Source organism: Manduca sexta, chromosome 14 (assembly GCF_014839805.1).
Source record: "Manduca sexta isolate Smith_Timp_Sample1 chromosome 14, JHU_Msex_v1.0, whole genome shotgun sequence".
Lineage (NCBI taxonomy): Eukaryota > Metazoa > Arthropoda > Insecta > Lepidoptera > Sphingidae > Manduca > Manduca sexta.
The window spans coordinates 1,525,572-1,552,688 of record NC_051128.1 but is presented as its reverse complement, the minus strand read 5'-3'; the positions used below and the strand labels follow the sequence as shown (position 1 = coordinate 1,552,688).

At 35.7% G+C, this 27,117-nt stretch overlaps 3 protein-coding genes across 3 annotated transcripts; 1 reads left to right on the top strand and 2 right to left on the bottom strand.

The window, feature by feature from the left end:
* Positions 1-3,476: 3,476 nt before the first annotated feature.
* Positions 3,477-13,285, bottom strand: LOC115447486 (AP-2 complex subunit mu). The gene is made up of 11 exons (XM_030174572.2): positions 13,059-13,285; positions 10,568-10,756; positions 9,825-9,987; positions 9,366-9,481; positions 8,739-8,841; positions 8,261-8,383; positions 7,131-7,290; positions 6,470-6,703; positions 5,809-5,947; positions 5,028-5,152; positions 3,477-4,745 (listed from the first exon to the last, which is right to left on the bottom strand). The coding sequence occupies exons 2-10, from the start codon at positions 10,742-10,744 to the stop codon at positions 5,045-5,047; spliced, it is 1,323 nt and encodes a 440-aa protein (XP_030030432.1). The 5' UTR covers positions 10,745-10,756; positions 13,059-13,285; the 3' UTR covers positions 3,477-4,745; positions 5,028-5,044.
* A 191-nt stretch (positions 13,286-13,476) lies between these two features.
* Positions 13,477-24,497, top strand: LOC115447483 (beta-hexosaminidase subunit beta). The gene is made up of 10 exons (XM_030174569.2): positions 13,477-13,810; positions 15,664-15,886; positions 19,605-19,714; positions 20,264-20,472; positions 20,785-20,897; positions 21,125-21,326; positions 21,803-21,932; positions 22,472-22,555; positions 23,017-23,222; positions 23,752-24,497. The coding sequence occupies exons 1-10, from the start codon at positions 13,634-13,636 to the stop codon at positions 23,945-23,947; spliced, it is 1,650 nt and encodes a 549-aa protein (XP_030030429.1). The 5' UTR covers positions 13,477-13,633; the 3' UTR covers positions 23,948-24,497.
* Positions 24,498-24,745: 248 nt separating this feature from the next.
* On the bottom strand, positions 24,746-26,856 carry LOC115447485. Its single transcript, XM_030174571.2, has 3 exons — positions 26,607-26,856; positions 25,356-26,365; positions 24,746-24,958 (listed from the first exon to the last, which is right to left on the bottom strand). Exons 1-3 carry the CDS (start codon positions 26,791-26,793, stop codon positions 24,776-24,778), a joined length of 1,380 nt encoding a protein of 459 aa, XP_030030431.1. The 5' UTR covers positions 26,794-26,856; the 3' UTR covers positions 24,746-24,775.
* Between the last annotated feature and the right edge of the window lie 261 nt (positions 26,857-27,117).

The window sequence follows — 27,117 nt, the reverse complement described above, 5'->3', positions numbered from 1 at the left end:
ATGTTTGTTAAGAAAGCCTTTATAAGCTGACTCTACAAAAAATAAAAAATAACTATACGGAATTTTGTTTCAATTCCAAACTCGCCCTTGCCTCGGAGCCAATATATCCGTGCATTTATTTTTTCAACATCCATCTTAAGATTCGCCTCGGAGATCAGCGAAAGCTAGATTTATTTGCCAGGAAAAAAAATCTAATTGGTTTTAAAGTCGAATTGTTTTAGATGTTCCAAGATTCTGGCAATGTTTTAGGCCGATGAAGCAAGTATGAAATGTTTGTTTGCAGGAATATGAACCATAAGTGTATTATTGTATTGATTATGTTATAAACTAGCTTTTGCTCGCAGCTTCATATGCGTCAAGTTCTTCCGGGATAAACATTCTCCATGCCAATTTTCATCAAAATCCGTTCAGTGGTTTTTGAGTTTATTGCGTTAAGACAGACAGAAGCGGGGGGGGACTTTGTTTTATAATATCAAATGTATAAAGAAATGATTGGGCTCTCGTAAGCCAATCTAATAGCTACTCAACATAGCTAGAAAAATCGATAAAAGAACAGAAACGACACTTGACCTCTTACTAAAAACATTGTTGACCTTAGTCACAGTGACGTGTTTTTCTAAGGGCGCTTTGTTAGAGCAACAAATCATGAACATATCCATTTAGGAAAACAGTCCTAAATCACTGTAACGACGACCAAAGACTTCGCTAAGTGGGTCAAACATAACGGGTAAGTTGGAATAGAGCTGCTAACATTGTGATTGAAATAACTCATTCTTATTAGAAGCTATACCGGTAATTCAATGTTATGAGGAGAAAAATTATTGTAAGAAGAAAGAATAATTCAATTTTAAACACAATCCCTTATAAATATTTCTTTCTATTTTACCATTGCAAATATCAATGCATTGACTTGAAATCAACTGTGAAGATGTTAAGTCACTCGACTTTCGTCACAGTTATGTTGATCTGCTATCGTAGAACTAACTTGGCAAAGTAATTCTTTAGAACTATTTTTAATGCCGTTTTTTACTACCCGTCCAAGGTCAAGGGTTCGAATTTCGTAATGAGCAGATATAGGATCTTTTTCTCAGTATCAGCCTGGAGTCGGGAATTTGTTTTCGTTGCCAATCGCATCATGGAACGGAATACACACGGCGAAAATAAGTGCCCTTGTTGCACCTCTGTCTACCCCTTCAAGTATAAAAGCCTGATGTATGTTTGTTGATTTTTGGAGATTTTCAAATATAAAATATACATTGTATCACGTTGTCAGTTAATATAATGAAAATCAAATGTAATTGGGTGGGTTCTCGAAAACTCTACATAATGGTGTATTGGACTATCCAGTTGAGCAGTCGAAAATTTTTTTCTTACGCTTATTTACGTATAAGACATTCGTCTGTTCTCATTAGTAACCAACCACATGTGGTCTCATGCAGCTTAATTATTCTATTCAGCCAATATTCATATTATTCTTAACATATGAAAAAAATGCTTATAGAGAACTAACCTCCACTCCAAAAACAAAAACGCGAACCTCCCGAGACACATTTATAAGTAAATGAACAAAGCGAGAATATAAATGTTGCTTATGAACTACAATTAAGAGTTGCGAGTGTCGGCGAGTACTCGTTTTTGATATTAATTAATAGCACCGTCCGTGGGGATGGGGGTTGTTTGCCCTGTTATCTTTATGCGTTAAGACTTAACGCGGAGGAGCTTAGCATGATGCTATTTTTGGACGTATGATTTAAATTGACTATTCTTATCAAGTAAATATTTAATTCGAAGTATGAATTTCTTATAACACTACTTTTTTATCTGCAAAGGGACCCCATTGCAGCTGATGGTAAATGGATTGGAGTCTAATATAATGTCGACTGACGAGTGATGTTTACCTCTTAGCAGTCACGACAATTATGTCGGCCTGTTGGAACCGAGTATACACAGACTGATCCCGTAACGCGACACACTTACGCGGGCCACTACGGCGGGTTTTAACACCTGGTGTACGGTGGTCGCTATCCGGCGGATATAAAATATATCCTACCACCACCCTTGTAAAGCCACAGTTTTAATTTCAGCACAGGTCAACAATTTCGAGTCAGTCAATATGAGAATCCACTGCCCGACAGCGGCGTAACTAAGGCGATGCCATCGTAACCTATACGTAGGGCATAGACCCTGGAGAAGCGCAATTATGTCCAGACCAAAACCAAGTTTTAGGTCATGGATGGGCGCAGTTATAGAAGTTCGCACTGGGCTCATAGACAACTAGTTACGACACTACTACCTACCCTTTAGATCCCATTGGGTAGTAAATTGGGTCGGTAAGGTAAGAGACTCTACATTTCTTATACTGGAGCTAAAAGGCGTCTTTATAAATTTCTTCATGCAAAATATTACAATTTACGAAGAACACTTTATATCTAACAGTAATGATATTGTTAAAGACGGACTTATCTTTGAATTTGCCTTAGATTTTAATGCGGCATTGCGCGCAAATACGCCCTTTATTTTTCGTGCCTACTCCGGGTGAAGTTCTGATTTCTTCTATGATACTAACAGATAGATATGACGTTGACTCTTGAAGTAAATTATATAAGTACATTTCTCAATAGGTTGGATTTGGATAGATTAATTATTTCTAAGAATGCACACAAATGTTTCTATGCATATATAATAGACAAGAATTTATATCTCTATGAGATCTCACATTGCTCAAGATTTCTTGATAGTTTAAATAAAAAAAAAATGGTATTTCTATTCATGAAATACGTAATTTTTAAATAGATTGATTACGTAGTTCCAATGATTAATCCTCTACATCGCGTAAACTTTACATTCATTTTACATACATGCATCATCACCATCATCATTTCAGCCGGGAATCATCCACTGCTGGACAAAGACCTCCCCCATTGAGCGCCACAGGGACCGGTATTAGGCCGTCCTCATCCATCGGACTCCGGCGACCCTCACCAGATCAACATACATGCATATTGCGAAATAATCAATTGAAAAAAAAAATACTTTCGACATTATTATATTTTACACAATTGTAACCTCAGAGTTATTGTTCTGAGCCTCGAGCTCATCAACAACCTTCACTGTTACTTATTGTGCAAATCTCAATACTAGTAGCGCCATCTAGTCTGTGATACCGAAACTACGCTGGAATGGAAAACCACGGGCTAGATGTAGTGTCCAAACGATACACATGTTTATTGTACCCCTGCACCAAAACGGCACTTGTGTAAAACTAACCCATTTTATTTTTATTCGGTAACACGCACAAAAAAGTCATACTCATGGGGTGACACCTAGCGACACCCACCTCGTATGTTACCCATGGCGGTTTGACGCTGGATAGTTATTGTTTATGGACTCTCGTGGCACTACCATCAAGCGAGCCACTTATTTTGAGCTTCAATTGTATTAAAAATAATATAAAGATTGAAGTAAATAAAACAACATATTTTTTTACCATTTATTGTACATCATTTTTGTAACACGATACAATATAAGCATTCCCTAACATCATACACATGGAGTACACTTGCGGGCAACTAAACTGGGCACCAAGAAATAATTCATTAATAAAATTATCTTGTAAAAAATAATAACGAAAATGAATTTACACAAAAGTACATTGAAATTAACAAAATAATTCAAAATTAATTTATTTTTACAAAACTTTACTATATAACATAATTGAGCAATAAATTATACCGTTGTTCGGTATTAATACTGGTATTTCTTATATCTTTATTGAACAATTAATTGTGTCCAATTTTATTGCACGCAAATGTTACATTCAAAACGATTACCAACATTTTAAATTTTACTATGAACGTTATTATCTATCAAGGTGCAGCCACAAATTACTTATAAAGAATATTACATGTATTTTTATATGTTCGTATACATTTAAAAGTAATTTATGCCTAATCCTTCGTCAGCTAAGCTTATTATAATTAATTCTATAGAGTAATTATATACTATGAGCCTTACAAATAGACATTTTTAATCAGAAATTTGTCTCTGACTTTCAAATTATTTAACGCGTGGAATATAGAATCGATTAGTTAAACATTGATTAAAAACATTTATTAGTAAGGCATTATATACTGTGCCGAAGAACAATAGCGTTTGAAACCAGGGTTATAAAACTAAAGGAATGGTTTTGATTAGGACGCAAACCGATTGAATTCCAAATATCTAATGGGATTGTACGTTTCAACTACCACATATACTAAATAAAGAAGACATTTGCTATGAAAAGTCGTAATTTGAAATATAATCATGTATAAAATAATAATGAGATTCGATGATGTCGTTTATTTTCCTGTTAATTTAATTCTTCGTACATTATAAGCTGAATGAAAAGCCAATCTCAAGCATTTAGTTAGTGGTCTCACTTTCGAATGGCTTTTGAAGCGTTCAATGACTCAGGGATTGTATGCCCATGGTCCAATATATTACAATAGTTGCCAAAACTTTTGGCCTCAAGTGTAGATTTGTAACCGACAATATCATTTTAAATAAATACATCTTAAATTGAATATATAAGAGAATATTAAATTAACTCCGTATATGTACCCGCATACATAACTAAGCAGAAAAATAAATCTTTATGAATAAAAAAATAAAACATGAGCCGACAGCTGTTATGAAATTATATACAACATGTAATTATATAATGTAACGCGCCATAACACCGTGTGTCGTTTCGAAGGCCAATCCTGTAAAGTAATATGTGACAATTAACAATCATTGGAAAGAGCTAGAGTAATATTAAAAAAAAATAATTGAAATCATGAAAAGTGAGAACATGTGTGTAATTTCAGTTTATTTCATTCGTTTTATAAAAACTATCATTCAAGTTCTAAATGTAAAAAAATCGTTATTCTGATATACTCAAGTGAAATTTTGAGAATATCTATCTGAATGTCCATTAAAACATTATAAACTATTTAAAAAATATATTATAAAATGATGATGAAAACACATATCTGGACACTTACGTTCAATCCTTTTTGGCTTAGCATCTGGTCTCGTACAGTCCGGAGCGTCCGATGTAGCGCACCCATTTGATCACATCGTGGTCCGAGTAGTTCAGTTTGGGCTCGAACACTTTCAGGTAACGCACCTACAAACAACAATATACATACAATTTATCCTATAGGCAATTTGTTTTTTTGAGCTTATTGTTTTTGGGTGATGCCTCCTTCTCTTTTCCTAACCGAACTTTGGCCACGACGGCCAATCACAGCGGACATCAGCCAAGTACGCAGGACATAATATAGTACACAAGTGTGTGCGCAATACACAGGTACTCTTTTCCTTCACCCTCATAGTCCAGAGACGGCAATCTGACATGACCGGAGAAGGATCAAGCGCAGCACCAAGGGCTTTACGTGTTGTTATGTATGTAATTATAAGTATAGCGTGCTGCGTACACGCCTTGTCGATGGGCTAATAAATTAGTGCGCCAGCGTTTGTTTCACTCGTGTCCCGTATTGCATACTTAACACGTGTTGTGCGCTTTTAGTTTTGGGTGATAACTATGTATTCATAAGATCACAATATCTAAGATGGGTTCGATCCCATTTAGAAAGTTTGGCATCTTTAAAAATCTTGCATCGCCAGTGCGAACACTGAAAGGACAACAAATCCCTGACCCAATCTGTCCCTAAACTTTTAATGTTAGCAGGTTCACTTTCTGGAATTCTATATGATTGTTTCCCCAGTCAAGATAACTATAGTTATTTGTACGTAGTTTGTGAACATAGGCTGGTACGTTACCTTGAAGCCAGAAGGAGCGAAGGGCACCTCGAATCCCATGGAGATGGGCGGACGAGTCCACTTCTTCTTCGTGTCCGTCTCCAGCAGCTCGATCTCGGCGGACAGCTGCGTCTCCTTCATGCCAGCCATGCGCTTGATCCTGAAGAAAATAATATTTTTAAATCATTTTTGTTGTATTTCTGTAATGATATCGTAAACTTAAACATTCGTCTTAAATTTGCAATAAAATAAAATAACTGCAGCATTTAAAAAAAATTGTCTAATCCTCTTGATCCAACGTCCAATTGGTATTAAATCAATAAATATATTTAAGAAATATTATTGCTACTTTGTAAAACATTCTGTATACTATCCACATCACTCTCTAGTGTGAACATTTTTTATTATTTTTATGTAGCTCTTCATATACAAATTTATAACATGACCAAGGACATAAAAAATCTGAATTTCAGGCACTAATTTTGCTTTTTCGTTTTAAAGTTGACATTGTCAATATAAGAAATTAGTTCCATATTTTACCACAACATGTGGAGGTCCTTTATTTTCCTGCTTGGGATATACACAGGCTGATTTAATGATAGACATTCTCTACTAATCAACCTTAGGATGATGCGGAGATAATTACAGTAGGAGCATCAAAGGTAGGTCATTACATACTCACTTCCACACAATAGCGTTCTCAGAAGCTTTGTATTTAGCCTTGCCCTTAAGACAGATTAACTGCACACCGCTAGTGTTGAGCGGCGTCGGGATCTTGACCTCTATCTTTTGGCCCAGCAGTGATGGCTTGAAGTTGCTCTTGAGGACCACCTTCACTTCCATCTTGGTGCGGCCCACCTCGCGCACCAGCGGGATCACGCGGAAGGGCAGGGATATGTCCTTGGTTGTGCGGTATCTGATGACAAAATGTTATATGTTACAGAGTAGGTGTTTGCGACTCTGCCGTTGAGAGAATTTACTCGAATTAAAATATAAGCTATGATGCACAAGTATGATGTGGATTACTTATAGGCGAAGATTTAGAATCTACAGAAAGTAGACAGTTAGATTTAGAGATTACCTACACAGATTATTTTATTCCAGACATTTCTATGAAGAGCCGAAAAACAATACCTAGTGATATCGGTCTTTTTTTGAAATAATTTAGTAATACTTGGATTGAAAACGATAAAAAACAGCTAATTATAATTCGTAAAAACTATTTCACATCCATCATCTGCAATAAATATCCTGCTATTCTCTAAAAAGTTATACACTCATCAGTTTCTTAACCGCTGATGATAAATACAAAAAAAAAATAATTATACAATATATGTACATACCTCATGAGCTCAAACTCTCCGTCAGGCGGTATGAACGAGATGGAGTGTTCTGTCTCGAATTTGCTCAGCTTGACGCACTGGTGGAACTGGCAGTCATCAATCACCACCACCGGCTTGCCGGAGCGCGCCGGGTCGCTGTCCGTGTTGCCCGAGATACCACCTGCGGGACAATCATCATTACTCTCCAATAAAACTGGTGTACAGACCGATATGTGGCGACTGACGGTAGATAGCCGTCTCTCGTCAGTCAATACTCTATCTAGACGTAACTCCACCTATTTGGTGCAGTGGAGTCACTTTACCGAGCTATATATCTATCGTTATATTATGACCACATTACACAAAATCATTATAAATTGTAGCCTATGTGTTATTAAGATGTATAACCAATTACCAATTACTGTAAAGTTTCATCCAAATCCGTTCAGTAGTTTTTTCATGAAAGAGGAACAAACATACATACATCCATACATCCATAGTCACAAACTTTATAATATAAGTAAGATATAATATCAACCCTGCATTATATACCGTCACACTGCCAGGCATGTGTCTCCTCTGCTATTGAGACAGATTAGGTCTACAACGGTCACTATCTACAATAATTCCAAAAAATATACCAGGTCACCATACCATAATAATAAATGGTTGTATAAAAGTAAAATTTACAGACATTTTGAAAATCAAATATAGTACCAACTTGCTACATGTAATCTACAAAACTAATTGCAAAAATGAAAACACATGTTTATGGATTACAATAATTATGTAAAAAAGAATCTCTAGTTGCATGAATCATAGTTGATAATGACAACTTATATACCAACTAAACACTAACCCCCTTATTCATAAACGTTTTTTATCTAAGGACGAAGTAAAACTGTGATAACAAGCCTGTTTCTCAGTGCCCAACGGCACTGAGAAATAGACATAAGGCCGTTGTGATTGGTTATTATTGTTGTATTTCAATATTAGCCAATCACAACGGCCCTACGTCTACGCACTGCGAAGACTGCCATGCCGTCAGCACTGAGAAACAGACTTGTTATCACAGCCTTACTCGGTCATTAGATAAAAACGTCTATGAATAAGGGGGTAAATAAATAATAAAAAGCGACTAAACGACTAACCATTGCCTTTACCCTTCGCTTCCATGACGATTTTATCGTTGATGCCAAACTTGCACTCTGGCATGCCAGACAGGTACGACTTCATCACGACTTTGCCAGCAACGTGGGCGGACAGCACTTGACCTAAAACAAGACAGTATTTCTAATAATTACCAGATCGATTTCTATACTCTCGCTAAGCATACAATGCGTTATTCCTTATTAAAGGTTACTATTGCTAAAATAGTTCCAAGGAATTATGAAGATTGCAGTGCACAGCCAAACAGTATTGCAAAGTTTTTGGTTGGTTACCCTACTGTTATAAAGCAGTCACAGTACTAAATTTGTATATAAAAAAAATATTTCAAATATCATAGGGTTTTCATACTCATAACAATAAGAATGATATAATACACAATTTAATATAGACATAGAAATATTCTAAATATTCTCGAACATTCCCTTTCCCTTGAAGGATTGATTGTATCTCATTCCTTACCTTGAGGCGACATCAGCAAGTTGACATACTCCAGCACATCGAGGAACAGCTCGTTTCGCCTGTACTTAATGCCTTCGCGTCGCCATCCAATCTGCCCTGTCACCTGTACGTACGGAAATATGCTCTAATAACTTATCCCTAGAATTCAATGACATATACAAATTTAATATCTACTTCTTTTAGAAACGGCTCTACAGTTTTATCGGCGATTTTGCCAATGTCGAATAGCTAGGTGTTGACATAATTTTATAACAACAGACAGTGGCCAAAGAGAATTATAATACACATGAAAGACAGCGATTAAGTACATAGATAAGAAAACAAGCACAAAATAACTAGATAGTTCAATGAAAACTATTCAATGAAATATTTGCTGCTTTTAAAAATTTAAACTAATAATCAGATTGATCTCTAATATCGCAAATTCTACTTAATATTGCTACTACTCCTTAACACTAATGTCTTCATATTATATGCACTGAATTTAACCACAATTCATGCAGGGATAGTTCACGTTCCAGCCTAAATACTACACCCATTAGCAAGTTTTTCTCAATAATTTACCTCTAAACACATGTTAACAGTCAATTTGCTTTAAAATAACACCTGATAAGCAAAGTATTCTACCTGTGAAGTGATCTGGGCCTGCTCCTCCTTGGAGGCAGACTTGATGCCTTGCTGAGTGATGAACGTCTTCAGCACACCAGTGTCCGAGTTCTGTGGGTATCCAAAGTCGAGGATCTCTGGAAAGATAGAATTCATGATGAAACAGGCTATGAATGGTCAAATCACTATCAGTCATGCGCAACTCGTCATATGATTGCAGAAAAGAAACCATTCATACAAAATTTCTTCATCTTCAAAATATATATTTATATCTTGAATCCAGATAGGACAAGAACCTTTACTTTTTTATATATGGCGGCAAATAAACAAAAATGTCCTTAAACACCCACAAGATCAAAAGTGAAATACCCTGCTAGCCCTTAATTTAAATTGTGCTTATGTTATTATCGCCAAGCCGACATTTAGGCTTCCATATAAGCTTAAGGGTTCAAAAAATTACTAAGCACATTATAACTATACCATCAAGCAGCTCATAGATAAGCACGAAGTTGTTCTTGATGTTCTCCTCGGAGATCTTGCCGAAGTACGACTGCATCACGTCGATGATCTTCAGCAGGAACTCGAACACCATCGCAGCATTCACGTTCTGCTTGGTCACCGCTGCGAGCCATATGTTTGCTCGCTATAAAAAAAAAATAATTAAAATTTGGTGATGTTTGTCTACCTGCTAAATCATTTATACGGAATGATTATAAATCTGGAGTACCTACCACTGTTACTTTTATTTAAAAGACAACATGCCATACATTGCATTGTCAGTAGTAAGTTTGTTACCAGTTATCTTTTAGTAGTTTAAAATGTCAACTTGACTACACTAAATCAAAATGCAATACATAATATGTGTAACTGCAGAATTCAACCCATCTGTAAGAGCAATCATTTCCACCAACTTAGCCTTACATGTATGATCTTTCAATAAATTTCTGCCCATATACAAATATTTAAATTCGCAAGCTTTACTCCTATGATAGAAAGAGCATGTCACACTGCAGGTTTCGACTATGTTATACCATTGTGTTTTTAATATTCATGTATCCTCCATTGGAGGTCTTTCCAATAAATTAAATGAGACTCTCTCTCTCATTGGATGTACCGCATTTAGATTATTTGTACATTGCATCTTCAACTAATTTGTGGAACTGGGTGACAGAGGAGTCTTTTATCTGAGATGAGACTGTCACCTGCAAAATTCATAAACATACCTTGATATGGAAGAACGAGGTGCGCGCTATATTGGTGACGGGCGAGCGCACCTGCTGCCGCGCGTGTATCACGTTCACGCGGAACGCATCGACCGCGTTCCGGCCGATGTCGTCGCGGTACACGCGCGAGATCAGCACCTCGCCCTTGTGGTTGTACACGAACAGCCCCCCGATCATTGTCGCTGTGGGCTACGAACAAGGATTTAATTGTTATATATTGTGTTTTCTAGATTATTAAGTCTTATTGTGTTTTATGGGATAATACACAGGTTGTTAGTAGAAAATATTGTATATCTGCATGAAAAATTACATCCAAATCTGTTCAGTGACTAATTCTTTTATTTGTAGTCAAGTAAAATTAAAGGAATCTAAAAATATTTGAATAAATATTTTACATTGTTCTGTAACTCATCATATGAATGAATCCCTCCTACCCGAATTTCGGCCACAATGCAGGAGATATAGTGCACAAGTGTGTGCACAATATACAGGCGCACTTTCTATTCCTTCACTCTCATAGTCCAGTGACACAGAAAACAGATATAATCGGATAGATCAGGTGCAAGATCAACAGCTTTACGTGTCTTCTGAGGCATGATGGATTATCACCATTAAATTTTTTAATCCAAGCTTCAGAGTAATTTTTAAAATGAAATACCAAGTTACTATTATTGGTCCAACCCAGAAACCCAAGACTTCAGCGCAGTAATCATACTCATACTGCATATGCATTAAAACATGCCACTGAGACAGAGAATCTCATTGCAAGTGTCTAACTCATTATGTAATACTATGACATCATTATATCAAAACTGTAATTAGATTACGATATAGCATAAACCAGATGATTTGTATACCAATTGTGATAATGATAAAAGCATACAAGTGTAAACCAAAATAACTTTAATAGCAACATTATTTAATATGGTAATTATTGGTTGTATAATGGTCAGTACATATTTTTTATAGCTTTCTTATGCCTAAATGGTTTTAATTATTTTTTATTGTTTTATATGGTTTAGTGGAAGTGTTTAGTTCATAACTACAAAAAATAATTATGTTTGCAAGTTATCACCTTAGATAATTGAATATTGTAAAAAATTATAAATGTATAAATCATTAAAATTTATATATCTATCAAAGGTTTGTTGAATACTTATAAATTTTGTTCTGACAAGTAAATTTCATTAAAATGTAGTTTTTGCTTAATTTTTTTATATGTGCAAGGCAAAGTCACCCCACTGAAAATAAGCGGCATCGGGTCCAATACAATGTAGGGTGACAAAAGATGATCACCCCTCTGCAGTCAACACAATTATATTATAAAAATAATTATTATGGAGCCACATATATACACAGAATGATCCCGGACTGTGACTCAATAAGGTGGTCCGCTATAGTGGGTTTTAACACTTTGTGTACTATGGTTGCTATCCAAGTGGATATAAAATATATCCTACCACCAGCAAACCACCACCTGTATTAATTACTGCTAAGCAGCAGTTCATACACTATTGTGGTCAAGTTGAAAGAACATTGTATGCAGTATATTACTGGACATTATGAGACCACCTATAATCCAGGGTGACAAATATAGTGGAGTGCCACGCACAACCTTATAAATCAAAGTTGAGTATGGTGTTTGCTGGTATGGGTGGTCATACTATTTGACATCAAGCGACATGATCATTTCCTAATTCAATTGTAATAAAAACACCTCTATAAGCACAAGGATATGTCCATCAATGATAATATAGCCACACCCCCTTCCAACTTATAAATACTGTCCTTCAAGTAACACAATCTTCAGCTGCAATTACATTGTCTTTATAAGTACATACATAAGTAATTGGTAAATGATATATGATAATTTGTGTGTTTTTCAGTCTGAAATTATTTGATACAAATAGGAACACAAAGATGCCTTATATTAAAAAAATACATTATTTGAGGGTAAATGACATATAATTGGAGGATAACTTTAACAAGTTTGAAAATGTAATTTGAACTATTCATTAAATAATCTTGGAAGTATGGGAAGAATTCTTCAATTGGACATATAAAAATTTATATTTAGAATTAATGATTTAGTTCTGATCAAATAGATGGTGTTTAAAGTGTAGGGAAATTTAAATATAATGTGTATTTTAAATTTGTGCTTTCATCGTCGCCCTCACAATACGCCCCCACGAATATGCAGACACCTACCCTCGACATTTAGCGAGAATCATCGGCTTACAGACAAATAAATTTTTCGTACCCGTTCTTTGGCTTACAGAATCATCAGGTCAATGGTTGGCTTTACGCCTTCAGTTTTTGTCTGGATTATAACTACCTTGAACGATGTTCACTGAGTGAATTGATCATATAATGGGAACAAGGTATAGCGATTATGAAGTGTATTATCAATCAATAAAACAGGATGTGGCAAGTAAAACAGCCGATCAGACCTGAGCAACAAATGTCGATATTTATAGCAATTAAAACATACCTGCCGCGTTTCAATTTAAACATGAATTCTTGAATAATCTTCGATCACATTCGTTTTAGCGATAAATAGGAGTGAATCTCATTTTCATTAAAAAAATCTTCATAAGATGATACCCGCCCCCAAAATGAAACGTCAATGAAAGTCATAGACAAAAAACACTCGATTGTAAAGTATAAACTCTATAATTTGTCTATTGCCAAGTGAGTAGTGATGTGCACTATTTAGAAGCTAAAACCGATAACACATTTAAATAAAAACCATGAATAATATTGATATTGACTGTTAAGTTATTTTATCAATTCGGAATTTATGGTATTTTAATTATAAAAAACATTAATGAATTAGTTTGAGTATTTTATACAAAAAATAAATATACGATGTGGTTGACACTGTCAAAAATACATCGTTCCCTACTTACCAGTGCGATCATTACAATGCGCAAAGATATTATTTTCTCAGATATTTCTTATCGATGACCGGCGACAGCATATAATGAGAATCATATTATTTTATTAAAGCAGTTCGCGCAAGGCATTGAAGTAGTTTATAGGCAGTTTACTTTATATTCCGTTAAAATGTTACGTTATTTAATAGTTTTTATTATTTTTGGCGGGTTTTTTGTGTCCAGTATGACTATTGTTAAGCCTGGACCGATGTATCCACCGACCAAAGGGGAGGTTTGGCCAAAACCGCAACAACAAACAAAACATGAATATTATTATACTTTTGATGCAGCGGAATTTAAAGTTAAGGTAAGATCCATTATTTTTTACCTTATTATTGATTTCTATAATACACTGGTTTCAATCTATGATGAGTATTACACATATTTTCCCTCCATTGAGTTTGCCGTAATAGTTACAACTTTGTTGAAATTATTGATTTTTTGATACGGCTGACTCTTTCATAATAATCTCTGGTAATTAAAAAGAAATAACTATTCTTTTGACACATGACTTGTTAGTAATTATAATTAATGTTATTAACCATTAAAGAAGCAAATAATTGAAAAGATGTACTTACGTACTTGCTTACATATATTTTTTACCGTCGATATCATTCCTATTATGAAAATTAAAACTAGTTAACAAGATTAACATAACTTCTATCACTATTGTTGTTAGCCGAACATATTTGTCTAAAATAATTAATATCTTGCGTTATTTAATTTCGATTTAAATAAAAAAGAAACTTTTTCGTCGCGTAGTAAGATACTATCGTTTGAAAATTAATTTCAATTTCAACAAATTTATTATTCGTAATATTTTGATATCCATAACATATCATTTTCGTAATTTTAATTGAATACTCGTCTAGTTTGAAAATCATCGACTTTCATTTACCCACGTGTAAATAACTTATCGTTTCTTATCTGTAAATTTTGAGTAATATTTGAAAAATAAAAAAAAACATGATAAATATTGTCTGCTCTCGATTATCGAGTGGGTACAAGCCTCTTGTCCGCGTCCTTGGTCTAGTTACACGGCTTTTATACAGATCTGGAGCGCCTTAAGCGATGCCACTTGTCCACTTTATAAACCCGGTTATCAATACCCATTGTCAATTTACTGCAAATATGAATGCATGAGTCAATAGACGGGAAACGTCTGTCAGAGTAGTCTGACTTTTAATGACTATCATGAGGGGGGAACAGATCATAAAAAATATACTATCCATAATAAGTACTTCTTAAAAGCGGCGAAAGGCTAGTTGGGTGTGGAACGGACTGCCGAGACGAATGTCTGCAGGTTCAAATCCCAAGGGCACTTCTGAGTTTTCTAAAAATTATGTGTGTATTGTATCTCGCTGTCTACAATTTCTAGAATCTTTGATTACATACATTTTTACTGATATTCAGATTTACTTTCACAACACATGGGGCTAATGTTAAAATTGTTGGTGAAAGCGTCCAACATGCATATCCGATGTAACGACTATAATACTTTCCTTCGTAAGTGAAAGTTGGATTGAATGGCTATACCTGTCGGGCACGGTTCTAGGATATTTAAGGAACGTAGGCCGAAAATAGTTTTTTCAATAAAAGTATTCATTTAATAAGTAATGTTTCTTTTTAAAGCTGGTTTGCCGTCACGCTGGTGGGCTTTAGCTTAATTGCTTATGTGAAATGTAGGAACGAATATCTCATCACCGTTACATTTACGGATTCAAATAACAAATTTATCAAAAATCCGAAATCAAAGGTCAAGAAATTAAAATTTACTAACATTATTTAGCCGTCATATTACCACCTCATGATATATTACTTTCTAAATTGGACGCAGCGTTAAGTTTAGGTCATCAGATAATAACTAATTTGTTAGCTTCAAGATTTGCAACTAAACTATAATATAATAAATCATTTACTTCAGTAAAACAAAGTATTTAAGGGCTTTAAGGTTATCCTCATCCAATAAGCCTGATATATGAAAAGTAAGTGCGTTGCGGATACCCAAAGTATTTTGAAATTTGGGTCGACGATATCAGTTATCACACCAAAACAATTTGCTTTACGTACCAACTTATAACTTTAATTACTTAGATCAACCCTATATATGCTAAACATGATAAACTATAAAAACATAGTAATTTTCCCAATTATTTTCAGGTAACAGACCATACTTGTCCAACCCTCGACTCATCATCGGAAAGGTACAACTTCGTGCTACGAGACATGAAACGTATCGCTCATCGCACGCGCATTAGCCTGAGGAAACGGAACGTTAGGGACGCGGAACACAATGACAAACATTTAGGAAAGATAGTGCGACTGGACCTGAAACTGACGTCGCCATGCGAAGAGTATCCTTACTTTGGAATGGATGAGAGCTGTAAGTTTATTAGTAACTATGTGTTGAAACGGCATTTCAAATGCCAAGAATCTTATATCATTGTATAGTGGTGACTGCCACGGTGGCGAAGTTGTATTGCATGCCCGGTACAATAGCGCTCTGAGGTCCTGGGTTCGAATCCCGGGTCGGGCAAAGTGATATTTGGGTTTTTCTGCTCAGTATCAGCCCGGAGTCTGGAATTTGTGCCCGATATGGCGATAGGCTCGCCCCCTATCACATCATGGGTCGGAACATACTTGGCGAAAAGTGGGTGCCCTAGTTGCGCCTCTGCATACCCCTTCGGGGATAAATGCTTGATGTTATGTATGTATGTATGTTATATCAGTGTATGCATAGCACTATCTGCAAATCCCCAGTCCTATCTATCAAAATCAGATTGTATGTTATGGGTGTAAATGATTGGGATAGAAATAACGTATGTCATGTTAATCAAATATATGGTCTAACCGTGTGATAAATTTCATCCCAATCCGTTTAGCGGTTTCTGCGTTTCTTAACAAACATCCAAACAGTTTCTAATATTCGCATTTATATTATTCGCGCCGTATAGTAGGTAGGTATAGGTGAGAAGTTGCCAGTTGCACTTGTAAGTAAAAATATTCTTACCAAATTTAGTCAGAAACAGTACAAATTTTAAATTCTCTATAACTTCGAGTGACCAACTATTCGTATTATCGTCCATCTCGGAGTCGCTGTAGTCGCCCGAGCAGCCCCTACTGCTCGTTCCACAACTCTATGTCCCAATAGGGGACCGGCCTATGCTTGATTTTGTACATTATTCTATATGTAATGGCTTTTAATACGAAAAAGAAGCACGTCTGAGAAAACAGCATAAAAATTGGTCAAAAAATGAGCGAGTAATTCATATTTAAAATATTGTAACGTGCAGAAATGGGCACGATGTGGGGATATCGCTTCATCTCTTTCTTTCGCACGCGTCGTAATTCCCGATGACGTCACATGAGGATATTTTGTCTCTTTTCTGTTTCTTGTTAACTACCCTTTCCACCGAAATTCAAAGACTTATAACTTGTTGATTTTTTACCGGATTTTAATAATTCCTTTTGTGTTATAATTTATATAACGTAAATATTTGATAATAGTAAAGAACAAAAATGAGTCCGGTACCCTATTAGTAGCCTCTTATGATAGGGGATGCCGTGGCGGAATTCTCTAAATACTCCCCAACAAGGCACCCATTCAAGTTTACGTGACTGTATATCTTAACATAATAACAATTCTCAGCAGAGATTATTTGTATCGCTGATCTTATTGACCCCATTTCTTCATAAAAGATATTATATCACACTTGTAGATATAGGTACTGACGTGCACACTCTCTGAAATATGTATAAATTTGCTTCTCAATGTTTACTCACAATATTTTCATAACCTTTGCACTGTGTATGGAAAAGATGTGATTGTAAATATTATCGTAAATTACGTTTTTAGTGTAATTTATCGAAATATTTAATGATATGACCTTCACGTCATGACGTCGTCCTACGCCCATGCGACTTCCAATAGTGCAACTATTATCCTTTTTTGGAATAATGATATGCATTAGTTTTTGCGATCTTTACGTTAAAATTCTCAAAAAAATCGAGTCTCGGAAAAGTTATAAGTATATTAAGGAAACTTACAAAGTGTCTAGAATCGAACTCAAGACATTCTTGTCCACAAAATATATACGCTGCAATTAGACTTAGCGGTTGATATAATAAAATCATCTATTTGTATCAGTATAAAATAATTATTTTGATAATTAGTAGATGGCCCTATTAAGTGGCATCGTATAAAGTTTGTAAAGTTAACGGAATCTTGAGTACGATAATCGATACGTCAACGAACATTAAATTATAAGTGATTCTATCCCAAGAACATAGGCTTGTACCTGATAAATTAATATTTGTAATTTAATTATAATATAATAGCTATATCATGCGTTTTATGGAAGGTAGCATTGCTCTGTATATAACGATTTTAACTTATTTATTACAAACTAGCTTTTGCTCACGGCTTCGCCCGCGTAAAGGAGTTTTCCGGAATTCAAGTTTCATTATCCCGGGATAGAAAGTAGCCTATAACCTTCTCAGGGTCTCAAACTATCTCCATACCAAATTTCATGTAAATCCGTTCAGTAGATTTTGAGAAAATCGATAACAAACAGACAGACAGCTTTTGTGGACTTAATTTTATACTTTGTATCGATAGATATAACTGCAAAGTCATATGCGTACTCTGCGATCAAACCCAAAACCTATGTAGAACCGTGCCTCTTCACAGAAACCAGGGCACTCTATAACAAAACCTCTGTTCTAACATTAGTGCATCAGTTTCGTATAGTACTTTTATTATATATATTTATATATATTTAGCCGGCACAGTCTCGCGCCCTTTTTCTTTTTTTTTCACGACTGACCACATCACCTTACTCATTGTGCTGTGAGGAAAGCTATTGGTGTTATCAGTCAAAGTTCGAAGTCTTGTATACTCAACATCATTTCAAGACCGTGATATTCCCACTGAGGCAATTCTTATGCGCTCGGTCTCCACATTGAATGCACGTCCATGCACTTGGGGACATTTGTTGCGGCCCTAAGCACACAGTGAAGGGTGTACCGTGTAATGTGTATACCTCATGGTTGTCAATGCACATCGAGGGCAATGAAGGCTTGTGAACATGTCCTGACCTTCTCCCATCCTTCCATCCTAAAAAGTTTCCTTATTCTTCCCCAACACTTCCTTCCCAGCTATCGCCTCCCAACTTTCTCCAGGGCTTTGCAGTCCCTAAGCCAGGAGATTCCAGAATCTCATTCGAAGGTTTCTCCCGGTGTTAAAATACTAAAAAATACTCCATATTAGTTGGAAATAGTTTCTCCTTTGCGAATTAACGCGTGCACTTAATCATTTTGCTGCCTTCATGGTAAAGACTTGTTATCACATAACGACCGTAAACCGCATGCTTGAAGTAATAGCATGTTTACTAGGTACATAATGAAACAAATAAATCATTTACAATAATTACTTCGAAAAATTTGCTTGCACTGATAATAGAATAGTTTGTTATTTGTAATGTACTACATAATTTCAACCCTGTATATGTTGTCCCACTGCTGGGCTCGGACTTCCTTTACTACGTTTACTATCTAATATAGAATTAGGGAAAAAAAAATCAAATGTCTCGAATCTCGATATATGACATCGAACCGCCTCTTCCAAATATATTATTGCTGTAAAGAAACCGCGTGTAATACTAACCGTTTACAGGAAGATAGGTAACAAAGGGTCCACATGAATGCATGCCCAAAAAACCCTCCAAATTCCCCAGCCTGATCAGTGTGCAATACGCGGAAGGGAGCAAAAAAAGGTCTTCGATTAATCTTGTCTTCACTGCCCCTGATGGTGGATTGGTGTCCAATAGAATGTCGACTAATGAAAGACGATTACCCCTCAACAGTCGATACATTTATGCCGTCCTGTAGAAACCGAAATCACAGGCTGATCCCGAAACGCGACAGACTTAAAGGGCCACTTTAGCTGGTTTTAACATCTTGTGTATTCTTGTCGCTATCCGGATATAAAATATATTCCACTATTAACAAAATACGAGCATGCGTCTCTAGCATATGAAAGCCTAAAAATATGGCGTAGCATGCCGGTGCATGCTATAAAATACTACTTTCTTTAATTTCAGATAATCTCACAATTGCAACACAGTCTCTGCTAGTCAGTAACTCAGTATGGGGAATTTTGCGAGGAATGGAAACTTTCTCGCAACTATTCTACTTGGCAGATGTCAACTATGTAAGTAAATAAGAATCTTCATATGTGCATACAGTACCTGTTATTTATTAATTCAGTTGATTAATTCTTTGATGCATGCAAAATAAAAAATACCAGTTAAAATAATAAGGTATTCATAGTTCTTTGTATTTGTTACCCAATCGTAAGCAGTAAAATATGCGATTCATATTGGATTCAATTGATTAGTTGCTTGCAAGCACTAGCAAAGATGATTGCCGTTACAATATATAATGTTTTTTAACCATAACTGTATATAACCCTGTACACAAACTTAACTGTATTATAGATTTGACCTGCTATAATATGTTCGATTCTTGTACCTATTGTTTACTTTTTGGTAATCTCATTTAACGAATACTAGAGATTGCGATATTCTGGTTTTTCCTGCACCTATGATAATAGTTATCATTAAATATGTATAAAAGAAACATATGTCTCATCTCTTGAATTGCAATTACAAACATTAGGCAAATAAAAGACAATTATTTATACACCTACTACGAAATTTATGCTTTATCATAAAATTTAATACAACGCCATCTCTTGCAGGAGGTGCGAATTAACAAAACCGAGATCTACGACTACCCGCGTTACGCTCACCGCGGCTTACTTATAGACACCTCGCGCCATTACCTGTCTTTAACGAAAATACAGAAGACTTTGGACGCTATGGCTATGAACAAAATGAACGTATTGCATTGGCACATTGTGGATGATCAGAGCTTCCCGTATAAGAGCGACAAGTTCCCAGATTTGAGGTAATTTTTTTTAAATTCAATTCAGTACACGATTACATAGTAACCACTGTACAAAGGTTCGTTTTAGTGATTTGAAGTCCTTGGATTAGGTGGTGTACATCTAGAAGACAATTTAAATATAAACCGACATCATTTTGAACCCGTTAAAGGACCGCAACGTCTTCAGTTTACATTTCTATGTAAACTACACTGTTCTTAATATCAGATTCCATAAAGCCATGCTCCGAAATATTCTAAGATGTTCAAAACCACTATCCTTTTATATCTTCTCTAATTTTGATTAAATCATTTGACTAAAACTTTTGTTTGCAGCCGTATGGGTGCGTACCACCCGTCAATGGTCTACGACAAACAGGCCATCGAGGGAGTCATCAACTACGCAAAGAACCGCGGCATCCGCGTCATACCTGAATTCGACGTTCCCGGTAAGCGGGGTGAATTGGGAAAAGGCGGAAAATAGGGATAATGATATTGTATTAACACATAATGTATAAACTCACTACATCATTATTTGATAAATAAATACTACTAACAATTTAAAAAAAACAATGTCAGTTCGGTTAAAACATATCTTTAATAATTTTATGACCAAAAAATTTAAACCGTATTTATGAAAATTAGAAATTATACTAATGACCTTTTTCGTTTCAAGGTCACACTAGCTCATGGGGTGTAGCATACCCGAACATCCTGACGCGTTGCTACCAAAACGGCCAGTACTTGGGCCTGGGTCCCATGAACCCGATACACAACGTGACGTACAAGCTCCTGCAGGACCTGTTCCGCGAGGTGCAGGAACGGTTCCCAGACAAATACTTCCACGTGGGAGGTGATGAAGTTGAGCTGGATTGCTGGTAAATTGCTATAAAGAAAATATTTGTTTAAAAATCATTATAATCATCGCGTCGATGAGTACTTTTGGTTAGGTTTTCCAAAAGTTTAATTTAAGTTTCGTCGTAAATTTTGAAAGTTTTTATGACGTTTTGCAAATAGTGTACCATCTATCAGTGGCAAAGGGTCCATATAACTCATTTCCTGCCGCTTTCCTTTCTTATTTTATTTTAAATCTAATTCATTAGAACGACTTGCAGATCGCATTTACGCATATTAATACTTATGTAATGTTGTGTCGGGTTCCCTTTTGGAAAATTTCACTTCCCGCCACAGCTATCTATAGAAACCTATGTAATTCTAAATAAATATTTCGATGGTAAGTGAAGTCTCAACCGACAGTATACCAGCGTGGGGAAGTACGACCTAAACCTTCTCAGTAGTAAAGGCTGCCAGTACCCAGCATATATACCTAGGTCATTAATTAATGCTCTTTCAGGGAATCGAATACGGAGCTGCGTGAATACATGACACAACACGACATGACGTCGGCAACCCAACTCCATTCCCTGTTCATGGCAAACGTTATCCCTCTCCTTGGTAACAACGCTAAAGCTATCGTGTGGCAGGTTAGTATTATCAATTTGTAATATTATGGTGCCCAAATTCCCAAAAATAATGAAGATGATTTTATGGCTAAGATTTCGCATGGAATAGTGGATAAACTATGGATTGATCCGATTTGTAATGCCCTTCTCTCAGTATTTACTTAATATAAAGGAAGCTTCAGGCCAATATATATGTTTCTGTCATTAAAGTTCATTGTTTGTAGATAAGTTTAATCGTACATTATCATGATTGGCATTTAGCAGACCCATGCTGGACATAGACTTCCTCCAATACTCACCATTTTTTCCAGTCTTCGTCTTGGTGTATACAATTTCTACCAGCAACTTTATACTGAAATAGTTACTCCACCTAACTGTTGGGCGTCTTACACTGAGCTTGCACTCATGGTGACGAAGAACGTTATCCTTCGTAGAAACTGCGATCATAACACGTGCCTTTGCTTCAAGCTTACATGACGCACAATTAAATCTACATTTGTTACTTATATATTTTCTTATAGCGTTACATAAAGTAATTATTTGTCTACCTACCCCCGCAGGAAGTATACGACGAGGACGTCACCCTCTCCAACGGCACGCTGATACACGTGTGGAAAGACAACGACATTAACGAAATGATTTCTGTAAGTTGTTATGGACATAAAACACATTCGAAAGTAAGTGTGTCGTTTTCACTGTAAAATGGCTGAACAAAGATGAATTTGTGGTGGTTGGTCTCTCATATGTGACAGTCCGCCTGGGTAGGTAGAATTGCAATGCCTATTTCTGCCGTCAAGCAACAGTGTGTAGTCAATGTTGTGTTCCGGTAAGGACATTGTAGGCAGTGGACATAATAAGAGTTAACATCTCATGTCTCAGAATGGTGAGCGTAGTGGAATACTACAATACTTTGTAATTCAAAGTGTTGGATGGTGTTTTAGTGTTTAAGGGCGGTCGTGTCGCTTACCAACAGGCGTCATTCAAAGTAAAAATTAAAATTAGAGCAATGTTGAACAAGCAAATAAAAAGTTACGGAAATTTATAAATGAAAATTTGCTATTGACGATGATAAATAATAATGAGGCTTTAAAATCTACCATTGCAGATCCTAAGAGACGGACACCAACTCATATACTCATCGGCATGGTACCTCGACCACCTGAAGAGTGGTGGCGACTGGGCAGACTTCTACCAGGCCGACCCCCGGCAAATGGTCAGGCGGTACGACAACGACGTTAAAGTTGAGAACATCGTCGGTGGCGAAGCTTGTATGTGGGGGGAAGTCGTTAATGACTTTAATATAATAAGCAGGTAAAGTTGGGTGAAACTTTTTTATATTAGAAGCAAATAAGTGAAAGAATTCTGAGTATGGTCAGAAACGGTAATAGTAATAGTTTAGTATACACATTAAAACCCTTCAGAGGTATTTGATACTACAACATAATCTATAGTCATCATAATTATAATAATTATTATATCAACCCAGTATCATACACTGTCCCACTGCTGGGCACGGGCATCCACTACTAAGAGGGTTTAGGCTTTAGTCCACCACGCTAGCCTAGCGCGGATTGGTAGACTTCATACACCCTAGAAATTCCTATACAGAACTTCTTAGGTATGCAGTTTTCCTCACAATGTTTTCTTTGACCGTTAATCCAAGCGATAATTCACAAAGAATACACACATAATTTCAGTAAAGTCGAGGTGTTTGCCCTTGGGATTTGCATCTCCGGACATTCGTCTCGGCAGTCCGTACACCCAACTAGGCTATCGCCTCTATATTCTCGTAACTAATTAGTCTCAATATGTTCTCATGGTTTGATCATAATTCCACCAGGGTCTGGCCCAGAGCGAGTGCAGTTGCTGAGAAGTTGTGGAGTGCAGAGATTAACAGCGTCCACGAGGGCTTCTATGACTACAGGGTGCCGAATGATGTCTACTCTAGACTGGAGGAGCATACATGTAGGATGAACCGACGAGGGATACACGCCCAGCCCCCCAGCGGACCTGGATTCTGTCTAGGCTCGGTTTAAGAACTAAATCTATATCCAGTCTCAAGTTGTTAATTTTGAAAGATACTTTGTCCGTGTATAATATTTGAAATATTATGCCCATGTCATATGTATTTAAAGGTTTTTCTTCATGTGTTTTGGCACAAAATAGTCTAAAGTAACTACTTTCCATCGATAGGCATAAGTTGTCAAATTAAGAAAAAAAATGTTTTCTCTGAAATCAAATATATTTCTATATTTGAGGTAATATTTATTGTATAAACTTAATTTAATAAGACCTTGTCTTGCGGGAAATTAATTTAAATTTAACGGTCAATATTTACAATTTTGACGGTTATTTGCGTCCCTACTATGAAGTTAATGCCATATTTTAGCGTAGGTAACAAAGCCCTTTCATTGTAGCACAATACACGTAAACATAGATACTAGAGAAATGAGGAATTACTTACTTTTCACTTTTTATATGTTGCATATCTATATATTTTATGAATTGTTTGTAGTTTTTATTTTTAAGAATTGTTTGTACATTTTTCTTATAAGAATTACGTACCATTAAATGTTTTATGTAATCCCTGTGTGTTTTAATCTTATAATAATAATCTTGAATATTATGAGTCGCATGTGAGGAAAATCAATCGCCAGTCGGCCTTGAAATTGAAAAATACTTTTAAAATGTCTTACTTTGAGATTTACCCTAAAATTTCCCTTTTTATTATTCCTTATATACTTGTGAAGAATTTGACGCTTCGACTCTGCGTTCCTATGCACTGACCCTAATATATATGTATGTATGTACAAGATTGTATTTGAAATATAAAATTAAAATAACAAATATTACATATTTATTAATTAAGATGACGACATATCAGATTCATAGTCACTTTCTTGGTTTGATGTGTCACTTTCACTTCCACCAACATTTATAATTATTTGTTCAATTTCCGTGTCTATGACTGCTCCTCTACTTCTGTAATTTTCTTCTTTTTTATTAACGTGTTCGCAGTACTTTTTCCATGTTTCAGCAGGTATTTCCTTTAACATAAGGATATAATATGTAAAATTTATTCAAAATTAATATTACTAGTGGTAGGTCTCTCATATATGACAGTCTGCCTGGATAGGTACCACCGTAATGTCTATATCTGACGCCAAGCAGCAGTATGCAGTCACTGTTGTGTTTGTAGGACCGGTTTGAAGGACATTGTAGCCAGTGTAACTATTGGACACAATAAGACTTAACATTTCACTTCTCATGACGGCGAGCGTAAAGGAATACCAAACGACACTTTATAAACCAAGGTGTTGGATAGTGTTTCTACTGTTTATGGGCGGTCGTATCACTTTCCATCAGGCGAACGGCAAGCTCGTGTAGTCATTCAAAGCAATAAAAAAAAATATTTATGAAATAATATTAAATGATAATATTCACCTCAAAAGAATCTTCAACAAGTTTCAGGAATAAGGCGTTATCTACACTAATATTGCTTACAGCAACCTTTTCCTTTACAATATCCCATATCATTTCCAATGGATTTAAATCTGAATGATATGGTGGTAATCTTAGTATTTTGTGGCCATGTTCCTGTACTAATTGATCAATTTCATATATTGGCTCAGGTTTATGCCGTTTTACCAAAGCCAACATCATGTCTTTAGTGGCATAAGCAGGGTAGGAAATATTCTTTAACGTAAGCCAGTCAGCAATTTCTTGTTTTCCGTTCATTGAGTTTGGAGGTTTATTTATTTGACTAGAATGATGTCCAGCATTGTCCATAACAATACAGGTAGGTTTATTTAAATTAGGTATTAATTTTTCCAGCATCCATTTCTTGAAATTTTCTTTGTTCATTGGATCATAAAAATCAAGTCTTTTTTCTCTATCGTTATCATTATAAATTGATAAAGTATTAGGAACTAACCCATTCTTTCCACCACAATGTACAATTATATACCTTTTGTTGGTTGCCACAGCCTTAGATACTCCAGCCTCATTATCACTTTCCAAATTTGAATGGTTGAGCGTAGTAGGAATGTAGCTCTCAGTGAAATATACGATAGGCATACCACTCTCTCTTATAAGTTTGATTTCATGTAGATACTTAGCTCTCCATGCAACTATGTCATGTCGTTCTATGAGAATTTTTCTTTGATTCTTACATTTTTTGTAGTTATAACCCAGTTTATGTAAAATTAAATGAAGAGACTCTCTGCCGCCAACAAAGTTGATATCTTTTTTAAGAGCTACCAATAATCGTCTCAAAGTAGGCGCTTCTTTACGGACTACATAAAATTCTTGAATTTTATATCTTATTGCACACATATCAAAATTGTCCAAATTTATTTTCTTTTTGGACTTTGGTTTATTTTTTCTTGGCGTCGTAAATACAGACGATGTCTGACCTTCTTTTTGTATTTTTAAAACAGAAGACCGAGATATACCTAAAAATGCCAAAAAGTATGAATTAAGTATAGAAGTAATAAACACCTAAACACACCTTACACCCCCGAAGGAGTAGGTAGAGGCGCAACTAGTGTATCCACCATTCGCCATATATATTCTGTTCCATGATATGGCAGGGACCGAGTAATCGAAACTAAAACTGCGCCACCGGGCCATCCACCCTATACAATAATATACCACAGGCCAATTTCTATTGAACGTACTGTATGTTGTACCTACCAGTCATATCGACAACTAGATCCGTGATATTATTTAACGAAATAGAATCAAATCCCTCAGATTTCCTCTGCGATAGATATTTATATACATTGTGAATCAGTTTTCTGTCATGACTATGAATAGTTTTCGGCATTCTAATGAGAATGTTATTTAGAAATATCCAATAGAAATCGTTGATAGTAGTCATATATTGACATATGTTGACACAATAAACAGAGACCAATAAAGTAATCAACTTTTATCCTTGCCACTAAAAGAAATATAATACTAATACTTTACCGCGACAAGGAGTCATTTTTTAAATTTACATTTTTATGGTTTGTAGGCTTTACAAAGAAAACAATATTTAAACCTATTATATAAAAATAGATTTAAAAAATACTCTTGGGTTCCACTTATACATCCGGAACAACATGATGAGATAAATATCCGAATGAATGGAATGTAGACTCACTATGCGATGAGACATAGACAAGTGCTTGTTGTCACTTGCAAAAACCGGTTTTGTGAT

Excerpts from the sequence above, each read along its gene's own strand:
- LOC115447485 (XM_030174571.2), bottom strand. The coding sequence starts at position 26,793 with ATGACTACTATCAACGATTTCTATTGGATATTTCTAAATAACATTCTC. Across the intron at positions 26,366-26,606 it reads TCTAGTTGTCGATATGACTG|GTATATCTCGGTCTTCTGTT; the intron begins GTAGGTACAACA and ends TGGCATTTTTAG. Across the intron at positions 24,959-25,355 it reads TTGTTGAAGATTCTTTTGAG|GAAATACCTGCTGAAACATG; the intron begins GTGAATATTATC and ends CTTATGTTAAAG.
- LOC115447483 (XM_030174569.2), top strand. The coding sequence starts at position 13,634 with ATGTTACGTTATTTAATAGTTTTTATTATTTTTGGCGGGTTTTTTGTG. Across the intron at positions 19,715-20,263 it reads ACTTGGCAGATGTCAACTAT|GAGGTGCGAATTAACAAAAC; the intron begins GTAAGTAAATAA and ends CATCTCTTGCAG. Across the intron at positions 20,473-20,784 it reads GACAAGTTCCCAGATTTGAG|CCGTATGGGTGCGTACCACC; the intron begins GTAATTTTTTTT and ends TTTTGTTTGCAG.
- LOC115447486 (XM_030174572.2), bottom strand. The coding sequence starts at position 10,744 with ATGATCGGGGGGCTGTTCGTGTACAACCACAAGGGCGAGGTGCTGATC. Across the intron at positions 9,988-10,567 it reads CCTCGTTCTTCCATATCAAG|CGAGCAAACATATGGCTCGC; the intron begins GTATGTTTATGA and ends TTTTTTTTATAG. Across the intron at positions 5,948-6,469 it reads GAGAACGCTATTGTGTGGAA|GATCAAGCGCATGGCTGGCA; the intron begins GTGAGTATGTAA and ends TATTTTCTTCAG.